The sequence below is a fragment of the Tenrec ecaudatus genome, chromosome 16 (genome assembly GCF_050624435.1).
Source record: "Tenrec ecaudatus isolate mTenEca1 chromosome 16, mTenEca1.hap1, whole genome shotgun sequence".
NCBI classification, from domain to species: Eukaryota; Metazoa; Chordata; class Mammalia; order Afrosoricida; family Tenrecidae; genus Tenrec; species Tenrec ecaudatus.
The window spans coordinates 88,730,456-88,751,712 of NC_134545.1; the positions used below are offsets into that span (position 1 = coordinate 88,730,456).

Here is a 21,257-nt window from a genome sequence, read left to right on the forward strand (position 1 = left end):
ATATAAACAAAATAAAGCATAAGAATATGTGATTATATTAATCAATGCAGAACTGACATTTGAAAAAATTCAACATCCATTCTGGATTTAAAAAAAAACACTCAATAAAATATGCTAGAAGGGAAACTCCTCAATAAAATAAAGGTTATATATGCAAAACCAATGGCACACATCTCACTCGTGGAAAACAGTCCACCTTCAAACAGGAACCAGACCGGGTTACTCTGTGTCACCGCTCATATATAGTGTACTCCTGGAAGTCTTAGCGAGAGCTACACGAAGTCAAAACGATATCGAAGCAGCGGTTCTCAACCTGTGGGTTGCGACCCCTTTGGGGGTTAAATGACCCTTTAACAGGGGTCTCCTGATTCACAACAGTAGCAAAATTACAGTTATGAAGTAGCAATGAAAATAGTTTTATGGTCGGGGGGGTCACCAAGACATGAAGAACTATGTTAAAGGGGTACAGCATTAGGAAGGTTGAGAACCACTGTGTTAAAGGCATCCACATGGGCATAGAAGAAACAAAGTTCAATTGGAGTTTTGCATATTAAAGAAGATGACAGTGAAAGGGAAATTAAAAGAACAATATTATTTTATATTAACTACCCAAACGATATCTAGGAATAAAGCTTTCCAGAGAAACAAAAGACATACAAAGAAAACTATAAAACAATTCCACAAGAAACCAAGACTTACACAAAGAGAATGTCCCACGCTCTTGGATAGGAAGACTAAATATAGTGAAAAATGTCAATGTTACAAAAACACTTTATAAATTCAATGCAATTTCAATCCAAATCCCAGTACAATTCTTCAAAGAAATGGAAAAATTACTCATCAATGTTATATGGCAAGGAAAGAAACCCAGGATAAGCAAAATATATTAATATTTTATTTAGGAAAATATAATCATGACCTATGGACACTCCATTGTAACCAATCATTCCCCTGGGCCATATCCTCAGTTCTGTACAACCATTTTGTTGTTGGTCGACAATCTCCTATTCCATAGAGTGCCTCTCCAGCAACTAAATTTTCTGGCTCACTGAGGCAGTAATCCTTTCATCTGCTACCTCCCAACTCCCACTTTAAACATAATCTCTCTCTCTCACACACACACACACACACACACACTTGACTTATCAGAGACCTCATCCAAGTTAGCAAGGCCCTCCATTTTGTTAAACTTAACAATTCACTTTCTCTATGCTTCTATTGGGTCCATAAATGCGACTATAGGCAAGCTCTCCCGGCAGGTGGCCTGACTTTCAATTCAAGGCCATGAACTCGGCAGCCACATCATTTGCTGTTCAAACTGAAATACTTCTGAGAGTTAAAGGGAGTACTAATTCGACATGAGGAATTCTCCTTGAAAATGGGGGTACACGGTTACTGACTAACCTTAAACGGGCACCTAACAGTGCCTGGGAAGCATACAGTTCTCAAGTACGTTCACTTTACACCCTCAAGGAAACACCATTTGACTTATTGCCTGCTATGAGGTCCCTCTTGGCTCATCTCCTTGCCAAATTTTTCACTGAGCACAGGTCATGCTGTTGCCCAATCACTTTCTTCTTGTTACTGTGAACCAAGTGGCCTTGCTCATCAAGATCTGCCCCCTTCGCCCCATTTGTGCTTAGGATCCAATCTTTTCCACCTTCTCGGCTGCTATGCTTATGATCCCATCTCCCTCTGCCACTTCCATTTCCACCAGATCCAAGCATGCTCTAGATTTTCCTGATTTAAGAAAATAACTCTTAATTGACCTTCACAGTCTCCTTTAAGTATCCTAGGCTTCCTTTCTCAGCAAAATGTCTGGAGAGAGTTGGAGGTGTCTCAATCTCCTTGGTCTCCTCTGACCTCACTGTCTGCTTCTTCTCAGTCTACTTTGTTCCCTGAAACTCTCCTGGGGATCTCTAGAAGGTGTTCTGTCTTGGCCCTTTGTCTGCTTGCCACTCATTCTTCCATGAAGACCTTACCTACTTTTAAGATTGTTATCTTTTTTTCTTTCAGTTTTTGTTGTCCTTTCTTTCTCTCTTTTAAAAAAAACAATTTCATTGACATACAATTCACATATCGTACAAATCAACTCATGGGAGGCCACATGCCAATGATGCCTGGGCCCCCAATGATGTGGCCCCCAGCCCATCCGTCCTATGATGGTGCCCACTTGGCCAGGAATGACTCGACCAGACAGATAAAGGAAGAGTGTGATTCTTGGTATCAGTTTTTAAAAAAAATCATTTTATTGGGGGCCTTGTAAAGCTCTCATCACAATCCATGCATCCGTCCATTGTGTCAAGCACATTTGTACATCTGTTACCATCATCATTCTCAAAACATTTTCTTTCTACTTGAGCCCTTGGTATCAGCTCCTCATTTTTTATATTACTTGTACCACTTCACCAGGAGATCATGGTCCCGTGACTCTGAGTGTTCTCTAACACACAACACGTGAAACTTGCTCCCACTTTCGATCAGCATGAGAATAGTTTTGGGAGTGAAGTAGTGGACAAAGAGCAAAACAAAACCATTTTTGTTGGTATTGTGATATATGAAGAGAAATTTGTCAACTTTTAGTTAAAAAAAATAGATCACCATGAGTCAAAATGACTTCCCCATCTCTTTTTCCTTGTCCAAAGCTCCTTCTCCATTCCTCCCCATCTCCATGCATGGCACTATGTTCCGTATAGTTTTTCAAATTGTTCAGAATGTTAGGAGTTATCTGGAGTCCATTTTGTCCTTCTCCTCTTTGTCTGAACTATCAGTGATTTCTGTCATCTCGACCTCTGAAACTTAGCTGAAATCTCCCATGTCTTTTCTTCTCCACAACCTCTCCTCTGCCTTTGTCGTCTTTACATGGACCTCTGCCAACATGCTCCAACTAATATCCTTGCTTCCACTGTTGCCCCCTCACAGGAAATATTCTCCATATAGCAGTGAATGATTATTAAAAATGTAAACAACATCTTGTTAAATCTCTTCCCAGAACACTTTAAGAGGTTCTCACAACACATAGAACAAAATCACAACTCTCTGCCCAGCCTTACTCCGTCTCTTCCCACCTCTGTGTCCTCATCTCTTCCCACTATCTCCTTTGCTCACTTCCACTGTACAGGCCTTGTTAGGTCCTCAAACACACGAAGCTCTTTCATACCTTTTCCCTTGTCCCTAAGTGCCCTTGTCACCGAATCCTCACCTTGGCATCCCATGTCACTTCTTGGCTTAGATGCCTGCTTCTCGGTGAGGCTATCTATCAAAACACTGTCACACCAAGCCGTTTTACTTTGGCAACTATAGCTTGTCACTATTTGTTTGTTTGTTTATCAGCCTTTCTCATCCTCCAATTAGAATGTAAGTTCTATCTTATTCGTAGCTAGATCCCTACAGCCTAGCACACTGTAGGGCTTTCAGTGAGTATTTGTTAATGGAAAGATTGGCTGTTGTTTGCTGGCAAGGGTCATCCTAAATCATAAAAACCAAACAAGTTTCCATCAAGTTGACTCCCTTTCATAGTGACCCGAGGTGTCCCAGAGCAGGATGGAGCTACAGAGAGTTTCACTGACTTCTTTGGTCCTGAAGGATATCACCAGGTCTTTCTTCAGAGGCACCTCTGGGTGGATACAGAACACTAGACTCTGGATTAGTAGTGAGCAGGGGCTCTTCCTAAATCAAATATGTGATGTCACTGAGCTGCTAACCATGAGTTCAGTTGTTTAAAACCACCAGCCTCCCGGTAGGGGAAAGATGAGTCTTTCTACTCCCTTAAAGAGTGACAGTCTTGGAAACCCACAGGGGCAATTCTATGCTTTCTTATAGGGTCCCTATGAGTTCGAATCAACTTGACGACAGTGAGGTTTTGTTTGCTTTTCTATAACTACTAGAGAGACTTGTTTGGCAAAGCACCAGCATTGGTAGTATAGTCCCTGCTCCCAGGCAAACCTAGATCTTTGTATTAAGATTTGGATGACATCTGAGATATATTATTTGTGATTGCTTTGAGGAAATAAGAATATTTATTCACAGATATAGTTCAGACTCTTTGGGGAAATCATGGAATACCTGGTAAAGAAGAACATTATTAAATATTAGCTTAAAGTACCATAAACAGCAAGTTGCTTATCTATTTTAATGAAAATGAAAAAGAAAACTACATTGGAACTTAACTGTATTTTCATTTTCCAGTTCCACATCTAAGGACTGTTTTGACATGGATTTTATATAGCTATGCTCCTCTTCCACAGTGGTGTTCAGAAAAGACAAAAGTTTCAGGTAGTGATCAAGACTGTTAGTCGCTAAGAGGCCTCCAAAGCGCCTAAATCAATAAAAAGAAAACATGTAGACAACAATACCACAGGTTTAAAAGATCAGTGTAGACCTATTATTACCATATATCTAACCGCTTTGTAACAAAGTAAGAAATATGAGGACAAGTGCTCACTCAAAAACTCTAAACCCAGCCTATTTCCAGCTAGTTGATTCCAACTCACGGTGACCCTCCAGAAGGTATCAGAGCCGCTCGATCTCTATGGAAGCGGGTGCCCTTGTTTGTCTCCCTTCAAGTGAGAGGTGGGTCTGAACTACCCGTTTGCAGCTCCCAGAGTTGTATGCGTCTTGTAGGTGAACTTTTTCCTGGATGACAGGACACAACAAGCCTCTTGACCGCTCAGGGCTGACCTCGCTAATGCCTTCCCCAAGCCCTTCCCCAGCATTGTCCTCTGCACCCACCTGGGTCCTTGCACAGGAAAGGCCTTGCAATAGCCAGTCTACATACTAAGGGGTCCTGGTGGCACGATGGGTTAGACGTTGGGCTATCTGCTCCTATACAGATTTGTAGTCTCAGAAATCCTATGTGTGTCAGAAGTGACTCCATGGCAGGGGATTCTGTCGATGTCTGGTTTTAAGAATGTGCTAGGTATTGGGTACATGTATGGAGAGGGGGGTTGTGAAAGCTCCTAGAAAGATGGAAGTGATAAATAATGATGCTGTGGTGGCAATGTTGAGCTGCTAACCCAAAGGTTGGCGGTTTGAACCCACCAGCTGCAGAAAGATGAGGTAGCCTGCTACCAAAAAGATCTACGGCCTCCGGAACCCTATGCAATGGATCTCCTCTATCCTGTGTGGTTCCTGAGTCAGGTGCAGATATGCTGATTCCTATGAGCTCATTTAGCCTTTCTGTTGAGGAGCTTGCTGTTACTTTTCTTCAATACCCTGGGGTTTCACACATTAGCGTCCCTTGCTGTCCTGCGTTGACACTGAGTCCATCTGACTCCTTTGACGCTGACCCCATCTCCACATGCACACAGCATTCTACTGTCTTCCAAAGCATTTTCAAGGCTGTGACTGTTCAGAAGCAGGTTGCTGGGTTGGCCTCCTGAGCTGCGTGTAGGTGGGTTTCAATCACCAGTCTTTCAGCTAGTAGTCCAGCCTTAGCTTAACCATTTGCACCACTCCAGGACACTTGCATCCCCTCGGGGGCTGGTCAAAACACAGATTCCCTGGGCCTCACCCACAGAGATGCTGCTTCAAGAAGTCTAGGAAGGCCAAAGAATATTCAATTCTGACAAACTCACAGGTGCTGGGTAGCACTGTTAGCAACGAGTTAAGAGAGGCTAAGGCATATGGACTGGAGACCTGTTGGTGCAGTGGGTTACCCATTGGGATACTAACTGCAAGGTTAAGAGTTCAAATCCACCAGGCACTCCATGGAAGAAAGATGAGGCTTTCTGTCCCTTATTTAAAGTCTTGAAGCCCAAAGGGGAAATTCTACCCTGTGCTATAGAATCACTATGACTCCGAATAAACTGACAGTGAGTTTAAGTTGCATGTGTGAGGTCACACACTAACAAATCTTGGACTAAAGTTTCAAACCCAGTTTTGTTTTGAGACCAACATCCGTGCACTTAACTACCAGTGGACCAAAAGATCTTTACCTTCATAAATAGGGCTCTGGCATTTGTTGGATGTTACATGTGTTGTTATTTGTTTGTAATATATGAAGACTTGGGAGCAAGGGGAGGAGCTCGGAGGGCACATTGGTTAAGCGCTCGGTTGTCAACCAAGGAGTTGGGAGTTCAAACCCACCAGCTGCTCCCCACGACAGACATGACAGTCTGCTCCAGGAGGATTGATTCCAGGTGTGCAAACTTGATGGGGGGGGGGGGCGGCGCAATTGAACTTGATGGCAACGGGTTAAGGAATGAGGTACAAGTTAATATCTTATTCAGTGATGTAGACAAAAATGGATGATGGTCTTAAAATGACACTTTGAAATGCAGTGCAACCCAAACTGTCACGATACGACCATCTCAGCAATGTTTGCCGTGATCGCTGTGCTGTTGCGACAGGCTTTTTCTGTGTTTCAGTCACAGGAAGCCGCCACTACTTTTAGGGAATCGCACAGTGACCACTGAGATGAATGTTTGCGGTCCGACTGCACATGGAAAAGGCAGCTCTTGAAGTTCAGGCTGTCTGTTTCATGTCACTAGCATGCTCACGCTCTCTACCGCTCAGCAATCACCTCTATGCTTCAGGAGTATTTGTTTATTCTACAAATCTTGGACCAAAGGGATCTAAGCAAAGAGATCCCTGGTGGCATGGTGATTATGAGCTGGGCTGCAATCCCCAAGTTCAACAGTTTGAAACCAACAGCCGATCTGTGGGAGAAAGACTGGTCTTTCTAGCCCAGTGGACAGTTGTTCAGTTCTACCCTGTCCTACGGGGTCGCTATGAGTAGACCTGGACTCTGTGGCAGGGAGACCTAAGCAAAATTCAAAATAATTTCATATGAAATAATTTAATTCAAAAATTTAATTAGTAAAAGTGTATACAAACTTATACAAGTAGCAGAGTTGCTAGAGGTAAGTATGACTTTTTAAAATTATCTATGATTCAGAATTTTTCTCATCCCTCAGGCTCCATAGCAGTGGGGGAAAAGAGAGTGAGGACTGATCACCGCAGCCTGGTGGAGCTGGTGACTGGGTAGGATACGTACTTCCACTTTAAAGCAACAAGAGTACCGTCAGTTTTCCCATTCACCAGGATGTCCTGTCCATCCAATGAAATGGCCAGTGACTGAATTCCTTGCCCCTGGTAAGAATGGCTCCGACACCGAGCAAATATTTCCTAAACAAAACACAGAAATGATAAACTACATAGTTTCCTAAGAGGAGTACATGCATTTTTGTTGATTACCAGGTGGTGCAGGGGGCTGCTAACCCCAAGGAAAGCAGTTCAAACCCACTATCTGCTCCATGGGTAAAAGTTGAGGCTTTCTACTCCTGTAAAAATTTAAGTCTCCAAAACCCACAGGGACAGTTTTTCTCTGTTCTGTGGGGTTGGTCTTCCTTTTAGTTAGATGACAGTGGGCCTGTTGGGTGGTTTTTTCCTCCCCCTCTTTGTGAAGAACATTTTACTTGGAAGGATACCAGCTTCCGAGTAAGATTACTTAAAATTCCCAGTTCAAAATATATCCACAATTCCTTCTCCAACTACTTTTAGGAAGTAGGGAAGGCAGGCAATTATTACTACAAATACACAACATGAAAATCGGACTTGAAAAAAGTTCATGCACTTGCTGGAAGTGCAAGGCGAGGGTGGGAATTTTGGCCAGTAGGGATAGCCAATGCAGGTGCCTTTAGAAAGTTGGCAGGTTTCATCTATATGTGAGGGGGCTGAGGGTGATGAAGGAGGGTGGGGGGCACCATCAAGAGTGGAAGAGAGCACGCCTCATTGGAGAATTCTAATTAAGGTAATTCATGTAATACTTCATTGACCCAACAAAACACATTTCACACAAAGTTGGTACACAGAGCAATGGTTTCAACTCCTGGACTAAAGTTAAGACTGCTGTCTCACATTGGTGTCTTTACCATAGTCTTAAAAATTTGTTGCTCGTTTTCAATAGATAATACATTCAAATGACTAAAAATTCAAAAACAATATGAGTACACAAGGAAAGTATCTTTCCTCTCCCCAACTCCTAACTGCCTCATCTCTCCCACAGACAGTCTGGAATTTGTCACTCAAGTGTCCTTTTGAGTTTTTATAAATGTACATACTAAGCAAAACAGGCTACATTGTACACAATTGTAGCATACCATGTATATTATGCATTTTGCTTTTTTCCCTTAGCATTATTTCTTGGGGCTCTTTCTATTTTAGTGCAGAAAGATTTCATAGTATGTTATTGTATGTATCATTTCCTTACATACTATCCCTATAATCTCTTACATGCAACTCTGTCCTGCTGGGACGAATAAGAGAATCCCACTATTCACTGGCCATGGGATTAACCCCAACTCACAGTGACCCAACAGAACCGAGCGGCCCCAAGGGTTTCCAAGACTGTGATCTTTGGGAAGCACATTGCCCTCTCTCGGCTGCACAGCAGCCAGCGGGTCTGTGGCTAGTGAGCTTCCCTTTCGTCGTCAAGTGTGCAACCACTGTGGCTCCAGGACTCCAAGGAAAAGGCTGGAGCACCCATTGTGTCGAGCACACTTGTACATTTGTTGCCATCCTCTTCTCGAAACATTTGCTTTCTACTTGAGCCCTCGGTATCAGCTTCTCATTTCCCCCCTCCCTCCCTGCCCCCTCCCTCATGAACCCTGGATAATTTATAAATTATGATTATTTTGTCGTGTCTTACACTGTCCGATGTCTCCCTTCACCCACTTTTCAGTTTTGAGAATGATGATGGCAGCAAATGTACACATGTGCTTGACACAGTTGATGTATGTACGGATTGTGATAAGAGTTGTACGAGCCCCCAATAAAATTATTTTAAAAAGAAAGTAAATGTCTAGAAAATAATGAGGGCAACATATGTACAAATATGCTTGGTGCACTTGATGTATGGATTATTATAAGAGCCCCCAATACAATGTTCTTTTAATAATTAAAAAAAAAGGTTATAAGAGTTTGCAAATAGTTCACTTAAGGATAATCTTTGGGCTCTTCCAGATTGATCCTATATATCATTGGTTCTTCAACCTTCCTAATGCCACAACCCTTTAATACAGTTCATGTTGTGGTGACCCCCAAACCATAAAAATATTTTCGTTGCTACTTCATAACTGTAATTTTACTACTGTTATGAATCGGGCGACCCTGTGAAAGATTGAGAACCGCTGCTATAGATTATTAGCAAGTTCACATTTGCCTGACTGTATTCCAAGCACGCTTCTTGTAGGGCTGAATGAGAAGGGTCAGGATGTACACAAGCAGTGGTCCAGAGTGTCAAGGGCTTCATGGGAGGGGCTCCCAGGGAGGGGCCCTGTGAGAAGCACCATAGGTGTGGTGTAGAATCCTGAGCTCATAAAGTGGTCCTGCCGACCAGGACACCTGGAAAAGTAGCCCCCAGGGATTTGGGGAAAAGAAGTATTTTCATTTTTCAGCCTACTGAAAAGAATGGAAACCGGATGTGGGAGCAGCTTCTGGCCAAGAAGAGTTGGGGCCTTGGCAGGCAGCCTGCAGGCCCCTAGGAGAAAGAGGGACAGAGAGAGGCTTCCCTTGATCCCAGACCCCAGGCTCTGCATTTGCACCTCTCGCCCCTGGCTGGCGCTCCCTCCCGCAGACAGCACAGAACCCCACTTAAGAATGTCTGAGAAAGCTTCAAGTGGATACCATGAGCGGCAGGTAGGGTGTGATAAATGGGTTCGTTTAAAAAAGAGTTTCAGTGACCTAATTCTTTTTTGAAGCGCATTTTCCCCTTATACTATATCATTATGTACTGCTTACAATTAAAAAAGAAAGAAAGAAAAGCTTACCAAAGTTTGAACATCTCGGATATACAGGATTCCACCCTTCGCCGTGCTTAGGAGCCATAGTCCATGCGAAGACAGGGAGAGTTTTCCAGGGCCGTATTGTCTGCTTTGTATTTTTTGGAATGGTTTAAGAACATAAACTCCAGTATGCTCCTGCCAATCAAACACAATGCTGACTTATTAGCAAAGATAAGGGGGTGACCCATCAGGGTTTGTGGTTATACAGGTACCCAAACTCCAACCCAACCAAACCCACTCAGAGAGAGCCTGTACTGGGTTTCCAAGACGGTACATCTCGGCCGGAGCAGGCAGCCTCAGGGCGGCGGGTGAGTTTCAACCACTGTTGGACCGGCAGCTGATCCCAGCACCACCAGGGCTTCTTGGGCACAGGATAGATCCTGCCGTTGGTCATACACTGATAGATGATGAAGTGGGCACCTGCGTTTAGACCAGGTTTTCACCTTTGCTTGTAAATGGAAGGCTGTTTCCGCCAACTAAGAAGAGTCGGCTTTGCAGATTAGCTTCAAGATGCCTGCCTACACGGGCAATGCTTTCCATCAGAGCAAAAAGAAATGCACCAGTTTCCCCCACGTGACCCGCGTCTTCCCACGTACAACAGAAGTCACTTACACTGTGCTTAGGGCTCAGGTGCAAAGTTCCTTGGGAAACCATCTCCCCTAAACTCCCCAGGGCTGGTGGGACAGATTTCCAAATGCTAAGTTATTGTCATTTGTGTTTTTGAAGGCAGTAGATGAATGTGTCACCTGCCTGTTTATCTGAAAAGCATGACGGATGGGACTGAAGCTTGGGGTGGTTGGAGTATATTCTACGATGGGTCAACAGATAAAGTGAACACATGTCGAATGCAGGAGATGGCATGCGTATGTCTAAGACAGGTGTTGGGCGACTGGACTGCCAGGGCGGCGGCGGCGCAGGTGGAAGAGTAAGTCCTGTTCGGACACGCCGTCCCTCTGGCTTCCTAAGAGAAACCGTGCACACATACGTGTCGGCTTACGTGTGGGGGAAGAAGATAGCTGCAGATGTATGGCACTTGATCACAGAACCCCAAAATCCGCTGGCTTTGAAAGTCCAAGACTGCGGAGGAGAGAACGTGCTCGATCTCGTACAGGAACTTGTGGATGAATGTCTCCTGGAGTCTCCCCCTTTTATCCAGCAGGGTCTCGGCCACTGGGAGATGGGGGAAGAGGAGAGATCACTTGCACCGTGGTTTGAGTTTATGAATCCTTATGAACAGAGATCAAAAGCCAGAGGAGACATTGACCTGCCTGTTGGATAGTGCAGGGCTGAGCCTGCTCATGCCAGCTCCCAAGGACCCCACTGGACCAGGGGTTTTCCTAGACTGGGCATCTTCCAGGAAGCCTATTGGCACTCGTTCTTTCAAAGAGAGAGCCTGGTAGTTCACACTGCCAATCTTCTGGGGAGAGGCTCAGGCCTTAACCCCGGTCCCAGCGCTCCTTTTTGCAGAGCTTGAAGTGAGCAAACAAAGCAAACCAAAACCCCACCTCAGTCCATTTGAGGGCATTTCTTTTTCCTTTGACTTATTGTCCTTTGCTCCCAATTCCACCCCCACTCCCACCTGCCCCACCACACCCCTAGGAAACGATTAATCCAGCTGCTCTCTCTATAGCTCTATTTATCCTGGATTTCACATGCAGAAAAACCTACAAAATCCAAATTGAAACCAAAAGTATTTCCATGAGAAATACTGGAGTACTCAATGACTGATCTTGGTTAAAATGTCTTTTGTAAGGCATTGGGTAGTTTTTTAAAAAAAAATTAAGTAAACATCATTAAGAAAAACTCACACTGGCATAACTCACTGCCACTGAGTCCCTCTGACTCATAGTGACCCGATAGGGCAGCGCAGAACTGCCCCTCTGGGCTTCTGAGTTGACCTCTTTAAGGGAGTAGAAAGCCTCATCTCTGCCCCCCTCCCCGCCCCAGAGTGGCTGGTAGTTTTAATGGTTAACAGTCCACGAAGCCACCAGGCCCCCTCCCTCTCACCTCAGCATTCCCCACACATGCCGCCCCGGATGCCACGTGGTACACCCGGGGGTGCACAGCCGTCCCGTGGGTTTCAATGGTTGATTTTTAGGAGGCATAGCACCTGGTCTTTCTTCTAAGATACCTCAGGGGATGGACCCAAACTGCCATATTTCACCTAGCAACTGGGTCTATCAGCTATTTACATGACCTAGGAACTCCTATGATGGTGCGTACATGGTTTGGGTTTTATTTTAATTTTATTGACATATAATTCACATTTCATACCTTCAACAGTTCAGTCATATTCAAAAGAATGTGTCATCATCACCTCAGTCAATTTTAGGCTACTTCTTTTTCCTTGTACTCATTGATCTTAGCTTCCAATTCCCCCCCAACCTCCCCAACCATGCCCCTAGGAAACGATTAATCCAGTTGCTGTCTCTATAGATAGTCCATCCTGGATTTCATAAACTGAAAAACCTACAAAATCCAAAAAGAAACCCCACAGCAGTGACTGAATAAAACAGAAAAAAAACCTCAATAGGAAAGAAAGCAGAAAAGATGTTAAAAACGAGAACAAGTATACATGGCTAGGTCAAAGGGCAAGGTATCGTGTAGAACCTAACTCCAGCTACAGTGACACCCCCCCCCCCACCATGTACTCTGCATGGTCACAGGCACTTCCCATCACTGGTCCATCGTGGTGTACCTCACTGCCATCGCGTCAATTCTGACTCATGGCGACCCCACTATGGGAGTAGTAAGCCCAGTTTTTCTCCCGAGGGGCTGCTGGTGGTTTCAAACTGCTGACCATGCAGATCTCAGCCCAACTCATCATCACTGCCCCACCAGGGCTCCTCTCCATAGTGGTAAGGAGGCTCTTAGTGAAGACACGGAAGGGCTTAAAGGTTCACACGTCTCTCATATCTATAATTACATATTTGATAAATAGCTATATTGTCACCTAAAGCAGAGGAAAAGTGCTTGTTTTCTGAAACCAACTTGTGCAAAAAGCTTTCTTCACAATTTTATCATGAAGGTAGTTACATTATAATCTATCTCAATTAAACGATATTCATCTTGAATTTAAAGCTACAAGACAAGAGCCATCACAAAATGTGACCCAAGCATCAGGAGGCTGTTTTATCTCCCTTCTGATAACAGACTGACATAGGAGTCCCGGCCCAGAGGAGAGGCGATGCTTCAGGTGATTTGGCAGTCACCTTGCAAAGATGCTCTTTCACCTGTTCATGGGAATCATCGGAAAGAATTACAAAGCAACCGTAGCTAGCACCTTATCTGCGCACAGGACAGGGTGGCAGGCTTGCGCTTTCTTTACCTTGAGGTAGGATGGTAGGCAGAGTAAACAGTTCTAGTCTGCTTCTTCCTGCTTCCGGGAGTGGGGTCAGCACCATCACCTCCACTGTGTCTGCTTCCAGAAGGGACACGGTGGATATTTGGGAGATGCCTTTGATCATCTCTGAAAGAAAGAAAAGAAAAGATGGAAATCAGCACCACAAGAAGTGTTGGTTGTGTAAGAACCATTTCCCTTGGCCCCGCTCTGTGGTCCTCTCACAGTGTCCCATGTGAGAGCAAGCTGTCACTCCATAACAGACTGGCCTCCTCGCTCGTGAGCTGGGGGCACTGATGCTGGTTCCCACAGAGAATGGGGAAAACATCTTTCCCCTAAGATATCACATTATATTTTTGCCTTCCCCCAATCTGCAGCTCCATGTTTATTTTGTTGGACAGTCAAAGTAACATTCAAACATCAATGGCGGAGACATCTCTGGTGCAGGAATGGGGAAGGAGGGCAGTATTCTCTTAGTTAGACGCTTGGATGCTCTGCTTCACTTCCATCAACAACCACAGCAGCCATTCTGCCCACTCCCTTGTGCTGCTGCACAGGTTCCATTAGAACTTCTAGACGAAGCCTTCCTGAGAAGACAGAGCTGCCAACAGACGTCTGAAAATCTGCCACCGGGAACCTGGTGTATCAAAACTCAACCCACTGCCTAGAGTCGATCCCCCCACTCCATTCTCTGATGTTCACTTAGGAACAAAGTGCAGCCCACTCCATAATTATGATGAGCCCTCCTCTCCCGTCTCTTCTTAGACTGCCTGCTATCAATGACCCCTTTGCTTTTCTTGGGTCTCCTGGTTCTTTCCACTCAGCTCTCAAGCTCAACTCTGCTTCCCCTCACCACTTTACCATTCCAATTCTCTTTGCTCCACCGCCAACTTCTTAAAAGAGGAGTTGCCACTTACTGACTTCACTTTTTGACTTTCATTCCCTCCCTGACCCCTTTGTCTCTTCATTCCAAACTGGGAGCTTTCCATAAGGTCACCCCTGTGTGGCAAATGTACCAGTCTCATTTCGGTCCTGAGTCCACTCACACACACGCAGCAATGTCCTCCAGCTTCACCCAGTCTTCCCTCTGCACGCTCTGCCTGGAATGTGTGACTCCACTTCCCTCACCACTCTGGACCATCCTCCTCCTCTTCCTCTGGCCACCACTTCATGTAAGGGTGGGCGACAGACCCAGATCCACCCCACCCCCCACCCCCGGCCAGTCCTTTATGTAAAAGGACACGGGAGACAAAAAGGACATGCTCCTGCTCTGATGCTGGTCAGTGACCATGTGGTCTAACTTCCGCCGTGGGTGCTTCCTGTCTGACCTCATTAACAATTTGGACTTGCTTCTCCCCTTTTTCTGGAGCCATTTCACCAGCACCCATAGTTTCCAAATGAGGATTCTGCCATGCTGCCTTCAACCTCAAATCTAAATGTGTGTGAGCACGTACTAAATATCTTTGAGTGAAGAACCCGTTGGTGTCTATTATTTCACCTCACAACTGCCTTTTTTCCTCAAGGATTTATTCCAACAGGGGACATCACGCATTTCAAGTATGCAGGCTAGAAATTCTGGATCCGCTGATGATTCGTCTGCTTGAATTTGCCAGATTCTCATGACAAGGTCTAGAAGTGCTCTTATTCACAGATGTTCCCTCCTTTCTTCTTCCCCGGCGGATAAGATTGTATGTCGGGAAATCTGACTTCCTGAGTGTGTGTCCTGGATCTAGTGCTAACTGGCCACATGACCTTGGATAAGTACTTACCTTCACTGAAAATAAGAGTAGAATCTACCTCATAAAGGTTGTCTGTGAGAGTTAAATGAGTTAATACACCAAGTACTCGCAACGCGGGCTCTCCATCACATGGTAACGAACCCTTCAGTAAATGTTGGCTATCATTTATTTGTGATAGTTAGATTTTGTGTTAACTTGGCTGGGCCAGAATTCTCAGTGGGTTGGCAGTTGAGCCCTCGCCCTCCCCGCTTAGAATGTGATCTAACATAATGTAATCAACTCTGTGAGGCATTACTTTGAGCCTAGCAGTTACTCAGGTCATAGCCCCAATGAATAAATAGCTCCTTGGAATATGACCCACTTGATCCGTAAGTAGACACCGAGGCTAGCTTAGGTCCCACACCTGTCACACCAGACTCCAGTTCCTGAACCAATGACCTGCCATATTGCCTGCTGACTCTCGGAGCCATAAGATCCTACCAACCTTGAATTCGTTCAACTTTGCCAGCCAGAGGCCTCATCATCTGACACGGCTTTCTTGCTTCCATTGACCCCAGAAACTGCACGGTTTAGGAGGAGCCTCCGGCTTAACATCTGACCCATAAACTTGAACAAGACTTATTTGCTCCATTTTTCTTGATATGAATTTCCCTCTTTATATACACATTTATATAAGCATCACTGGTTTGCTTCTCTGGAGCACCCAGACCAACACACCATCTTTGCGTGGCTGACATAACCGCTTCCCAACTTATGGTTTTATTCTATTCTCTTGCCTTTCTCATTCACACTTCATGTGTGCATCAGAGAAAGGCTCCAATAGCCAATTCCAACTTGAAATATTCTGATAATATTCCACAGAACAAATTCCAGACTCCCTCAAGTGATATTCAAGCCCCTCTTTCATTCTTCTGTCTATTATCAACTGTTTTGTGGGCCAACTTCTAAGAAATCCTTCCATTTACCTGCTACACCAGACTTCTTACCATTCCGTGTGCCTTTCCTCAGACTTTTATCTGTAGATGGAATACTGACGTGCCCCCATTTTCTACCTACAAAGGTCTGTCAGCCACCGAAGCTGTCAGAAAGCCTCCCCTGAATCTTCTGCACCCCCCTTGTGTCCCTCCCCAAAGCCTGCACTTTTGGCAGGACTAATTGCCTCATTCCCCTGCAGTTTGTGATTGCCCTTTCACTTCTAACTCACATACAGGCTTTCCGAGGCTGGGACTCCTTCTGGTAATAGACAGCCTCCTCTTTCATACATGGAGCAGCGCGTGGGTTTAAACCACTGACCTTTCTGTTAACAGCCAAGACTTATCCTACAGTGTCACCAGGGCTTACAGTACAAATATTGTGTGTGTGGGGTGTGTGTGTGTGTCTATTTTGCACTTAAAGCCAGTGACCAGAATATTATTGCTGAACATTTAAAACTACCTCTCCCATCAGATCTATGATTACCTGGGTAGTAAGACGCACATTACCGCTGATATCTGGGCATCCATTTTGTTATAGAAAGAAACATTAAAGATGCATACAATAAAACTTGCTCTGTATGCATCTATTAAAAATAAATCAATACTGTTTTAGAAGGTATTCCAGTGAGAAAACAGCCCAACTTACCCTTATAAAAATATTAGAAATTTCCGGTCGTTTCCCCCCCACCAATCATTTCTTTTATTAAATAATTAACTGATTTAAGGGGGAGAGGAATGGCTCTAATACCAAATACTTCTAATTATGAGGTGAAAATCCTCCTGAATACCTTTTAACAGTTATTTCAGTGTTTCTCATTTTAGAAAATAGGGTATAATTGTTTCCCAGCATTTGTAGCCTTAAGCTTGTCAGAATACAGCGAGTAAAGTTTTAATTCAATAAATGTTGAATATGGAACCTGTGAATCCAAGAATCTTAAATGAGCTTGAGGGTTTGGCATTGATGACAAAGATGTGTCCTTCTGATGTTCCAACTAACAGAAACAATCCTCGCTGGTCATAACTAGAAAAGAAGAAATTGGATGATCAGATTTCACTTGCTGCACTAAGAAGATGAGAAACAAGCTTAACACATAACCACGTGGAGCTATTCAAAGCCCATCTCTCCAGGGTTTATGGTGTTTAATATGCTCTGATTATATATAAAATCATTACATTCTGGGCCGAGCCGTTTTCCAGAGGTGTGCCACTGTTTGACTGTAAGGAAATAAATACAGTTGTAGAGCCTTCTTCACATTTGCAGTGGAGGCAAACGATTCTAGACTCGCAGTGGACGTGACATTTCAACATCCCGGGCCTGGTACCTGACAGGAGGAGGAGGGCCAAGGCAGTGAGCTGCTTCTACCATTTCATCCAGTTAGAGAATGGTGAATGCAGCAGCACCAGGAAGCATCCTCCAGAAGACGGCCGTGGGTGAGGGGATGCCAGAAACAGACCCAGCGCTGGCAGTGGGCACGCTTGGCATGAAGAGCTCCTCTAGGCCCACTGTGAAATCGGGGGCAAAACCTTCCCCTGTGTGTCTCAGCAGGTCAAGGCTAAGAACTTTCTGAGGGAACTGCATAGATCGCATTCACCAGCCACCACGTGGGAGGCCCCCTGAAGCTGCAGTGCACCCCACAGATGTCCGTTCCCAGCCGAAGCTGCTCTTGGGGTAACAACTTACTAAAGTCGCTGGAGTTGGCAACACGCCGACGAAGCCCACCTGTGTTGGTTGCACACAGTGTGGGTCTATTTGCTGGCTGGTGAATGAAGCATCTCTGGGATGCCGGTAACAAGTTGTCTCCAGGAAGGAGAACTGATGGGGTGGGGAGGACAACGGGTGGTGGCTTTTCATCCTTTGGGGATTTTTGAACATTGGAATGAAGAGAGGCTACGGTCTCACCTCACGGTGATTCTCAATGGGCAGAACGGACAAAGGAGCTGCCCGGAGCAACAGTACTTACGTAACACTCTGCACAGATGCTTCCGAAAGAAAGACCTTGTGGATTTCCGAAGGGGCGCTGAGGTCAGACACATCAAGGAAGTGGACGGAGCCGTCCAAGGTCCCCACGACCACAGTGTGTGAGGAGGGGGAGCAGGCCAGGACTGTCGACTGTCGAAAGTAAGTCCCCAAACACGAAGTCAGGAAATTAACCTGGCCAGCCATCACCCACGATTCCCCAAGCAGACTGCCGCGAGGTGTTTGAAAATCTTGCTGAGCAGGAAGAGTGGCAAGTGTTGTGTGTATCCAAAAAATCATAAACTCAAACTGAGTTAATCGATTTCCGAGGAAACCACAGAAACTCGCTACAGAAAACTGCACACCTCATTCTTTAATCCCAAATTTGGAATGATAAAAACCTATAAAGAGATGAATAATTGGGGGACAATATAGAGAATGGGCCGAGGAAGGTGCTCTGCCTTCTTGACATTTGAAGTTTATGTATTTCTGTAAACCTAAAACATCTTTAGAAAAAGAAAGGATATTAAAAAGGTGTTATGAAACAGATGGAGGATGAAGACAACATGTAGGGTGAATAAAAGTTGCAGTGGACTCAAGAGGGTGTGGAGACAAGATGGGGGGCGGAGTCACAATGGAAGGCCGAGTCACGATGGCCAGGATACAGGATGGAGGGTGGAGACAACATGGAGGATGGAAAGTGCAGATAGGGTAGAGAATGGAGGAAAGCTACTGGGCTGATACAGGACGGAGGGGGAATGCAAGAAGATACATGGAAGATGGAAGACAGGAGGGTGAGACAAGTTAGAAGGTGAAGACAAGATAGCAGGTGGGTACAGGTGGGTGGATGCAAGGTAGACAAGGTGGGAGACACCTGGGCATTGTTGAAATTATGAAAGACAATGAGTTGTGAAAATGGAAATAAATATGACACAGATACAAAGGTAGTAAAAAGGCAGATCTTGGAATAAACACTTTAATCTATCAATAAATGAAGTTCAAAGCTATATCTTAAAATATAGCTGAAAAAAATATATCTCTATGTAAATAGATTTCACAAGCTTTCAGCTATAGTGTCATTTTATTTTGAAATGATTATGAACGCATTACATCTAAATGATTATGAAATTATTATGCTATTTATAATGTCAAGTGATATAAAACATCTCAAATAAATCCACAGCCCTTCGGGATACTTTTCATAGCGTGCTAGTGGTTTTTAAAATCAGCAGCCATCTATTGCAGCGGTTCTCAACCTGTGGGTCACTACCCCTTTGGGGCCCGAACAACCCTTTCACAGGGGCCACCCAATTCATAACAGTAGAAAAATTACAGTTGTGAAGTAGCAACGAAATAATGTTATGGTTGGAGGGTCACCACACACGAGGAAGCATATTACAGGGGCTCGGCCTGAGGAAGGTCGAGAACCACTGCTCTATTGGAAATAGTAGAACCAGGCTTGCTGATTTGTCTGAGGATGACTGGAGAAAACAACTATCACCACACCATGCATTTGTCAAAAAAAAAAAAAGAACAACTCCCGATTTAAGTTACATTTATATAAAATATGCTGAGAAAATTTTACTCTCCTGATGTTCAAGTTCATTCCTCTCTAATTTTAATACTTTGTAAGATGCTTTTAATAACCTGGACTCTCAATCAGATTGCATCTTTAGCTGTGTCTCAGTATGAAACTGGCAATGGAATGTCGATGTCCTTTTTTTTAAAAGATGAAACTCTCTGGATGTGCTGTTGTTCCTTCGGTTGAGATTATCCTCTATGCCCGGACAGTGGTGGGCTCGTCTGACGACGGAGAGCATTCTCCGGAGGTGGTCTGACATATTCTCATAGATGCATCCAGGGGAACTGCCCCAGTGTGGAAACCCTGCTGCCAGGGGGCGGACCAGCCCCTTCAGCAAGAGGAACTGGGTTCACGGGCAGGCAGGGAGGTCCGGCCTCAGCATGGATGGCTCGGTCCTCTACGTGGGCCTCTGTAGGGCAGCAGTATTCTCTGCCCAATGTGTGCTGCCCCTCACACACCTAGTTTGAAGCTCACACACCTAGTTTGAAGCTCACACACCTAGTTTGAAGCTCACACACCTAGTCCAATCACACACCTAGTTTGAAGCTCAATCAAGGTTTGCCAAATTCAATTTCAAAGTGGCTAATATCCCAACCATCTGGTCAGGTGAAGGGGTGATGTATGTAGTAGAGAGTGGGCTTGTGGAGGTTTTTTATGGCCAAGAGAATCAGGGTAAATCCTGATTACCGTACATACTTTTGTATAAGCCAAGTTTTCCAGCACATTTTTAATGCAATTTTTGTGGTAAAATTAAGTGTCTCTACTGATATTCGGGTGGGCTTATACTCAAGTATATATGGTATATAGACCCCGAGGTGAGTAGTTAGACATTTCTGAGCCAATACGTCTCTAAAGGAAGGTGTGATTATACGGATTTTAAGATCTCTCCTAGTTCTAATCATTCTAATGTAAATGCATACATGTGCATGCAGTTGTCAGACAGACTCTGGAGTTTTTTCATAGCTCACAGTCCTTTAAGGAAACATTTTTATTTTTACCAATCGGGGTGAATTTCATTCTTCTGTATATCGCTTTTTGCATCTGTTACCCCCTTACAGATGCTTAGCTTTATATGATTGAAAATTTAATCTTAGCAGAGAAAGGTCTGTAACTTGTCTGCCCATTTGCAGTTTTAGGTAAGGTGTAGAGCTTACCTAAAACTGTAAAATTCAGCAAATGATCATCAAGTGGAAAATTACCATTACTCCTCCATCCTTTGACTTTTTAAAAATATTCCTTGAATGTCTAATTACCTCTCCTCCCTCCCCACCACCCACCATCTGTCAGGTTGTGTACTGTTTTACCTTGTGAGTTGCTAGAATGCTGGACTGATCACATTTCAAATATCATCAGGGTCACCCACGGCAGAAAGGTGTCACGCGAACAGAAAGGCCCGGTCATCTACTTTCAAAACTTAATCCGTGGGAAATTTCTGGATCACAACTTGCTTGCTTTGATCGTACCATCTGGAAAACTCAAGTGCTGGAGGAGGACTTCGTGTCTGGCGTGCAGTGAGAGGGAACGCTAAGCATGGCTGCAACTGGGGTTAATACAGAGCCGGGAAACACTCTCTTTGTTGTATATAGGCTGCCATGGGTTGGTGTCCCCTTGAGAGCAACTAACAGTGTAAGATGCCACCGTGGTCATGGAATAAATAATGACATCAGGAGTTGTGGGCAGGTGTGGTTTGTCACCCTGTGTCCATATGCTCTCCTGGGGAATTTCTTGACTATCCGCTAAGGAAACTTCCTCCCTCATTTTCATGGTGGACTGGAATAGATCCAACAACCCCCATTCACAGGGATGAGTTAAGTCAGTGGCTAGTGCCAATGAACGGGTCTCATCCCGGTGTCTCTAGGGATTAGCCAAGGACACCGTGG

At 44.6% G+C, this 21,257-nt stretch overlaps 1 protein-coding gene across 1 annotated transcript in view; it reads right to left on the bottom strand.

The window, feature by feature from the left end:
- The window catches only part of CFAP43 (cilia and flagella associated protein 43), a 107,289-nt gene that overhangs the window by 50,841 nt on the left and 35,191 nt on the right, over positions 1-21,257 (bottom strand). The window contains exons 11-17 of the mRNA XM_075533460.1: positions 17,800-17,948; positions 16,756-16,859; positions 13,114-13,254; positions 10,783-10,955; positions 9,771-9,920; positions 6,998-7,128; positions 4,171-4,318 (exon numbers count right to left, since the gene is read on the bottom strand). Of these exons, the coding sequence (XP_075389575.1) occupies positions 4,171-4,318; positions 6,998-7,128; positions 9,771-9,920; positions 10,783-10,955; positions 13,114-13,254; positions 16,756-16,859; positions 17,800-17,948 (996 nt within the window). The remainder of the gene's footprint in view (positions 1-4,170; positions 4,319-6,997; positions 7,129-9,770; positions 9,921-10,782; positions 10,956-13,113; positions 13,255-16,755; positions 16,860-17,799; positions 17,949-21,257) is intronic.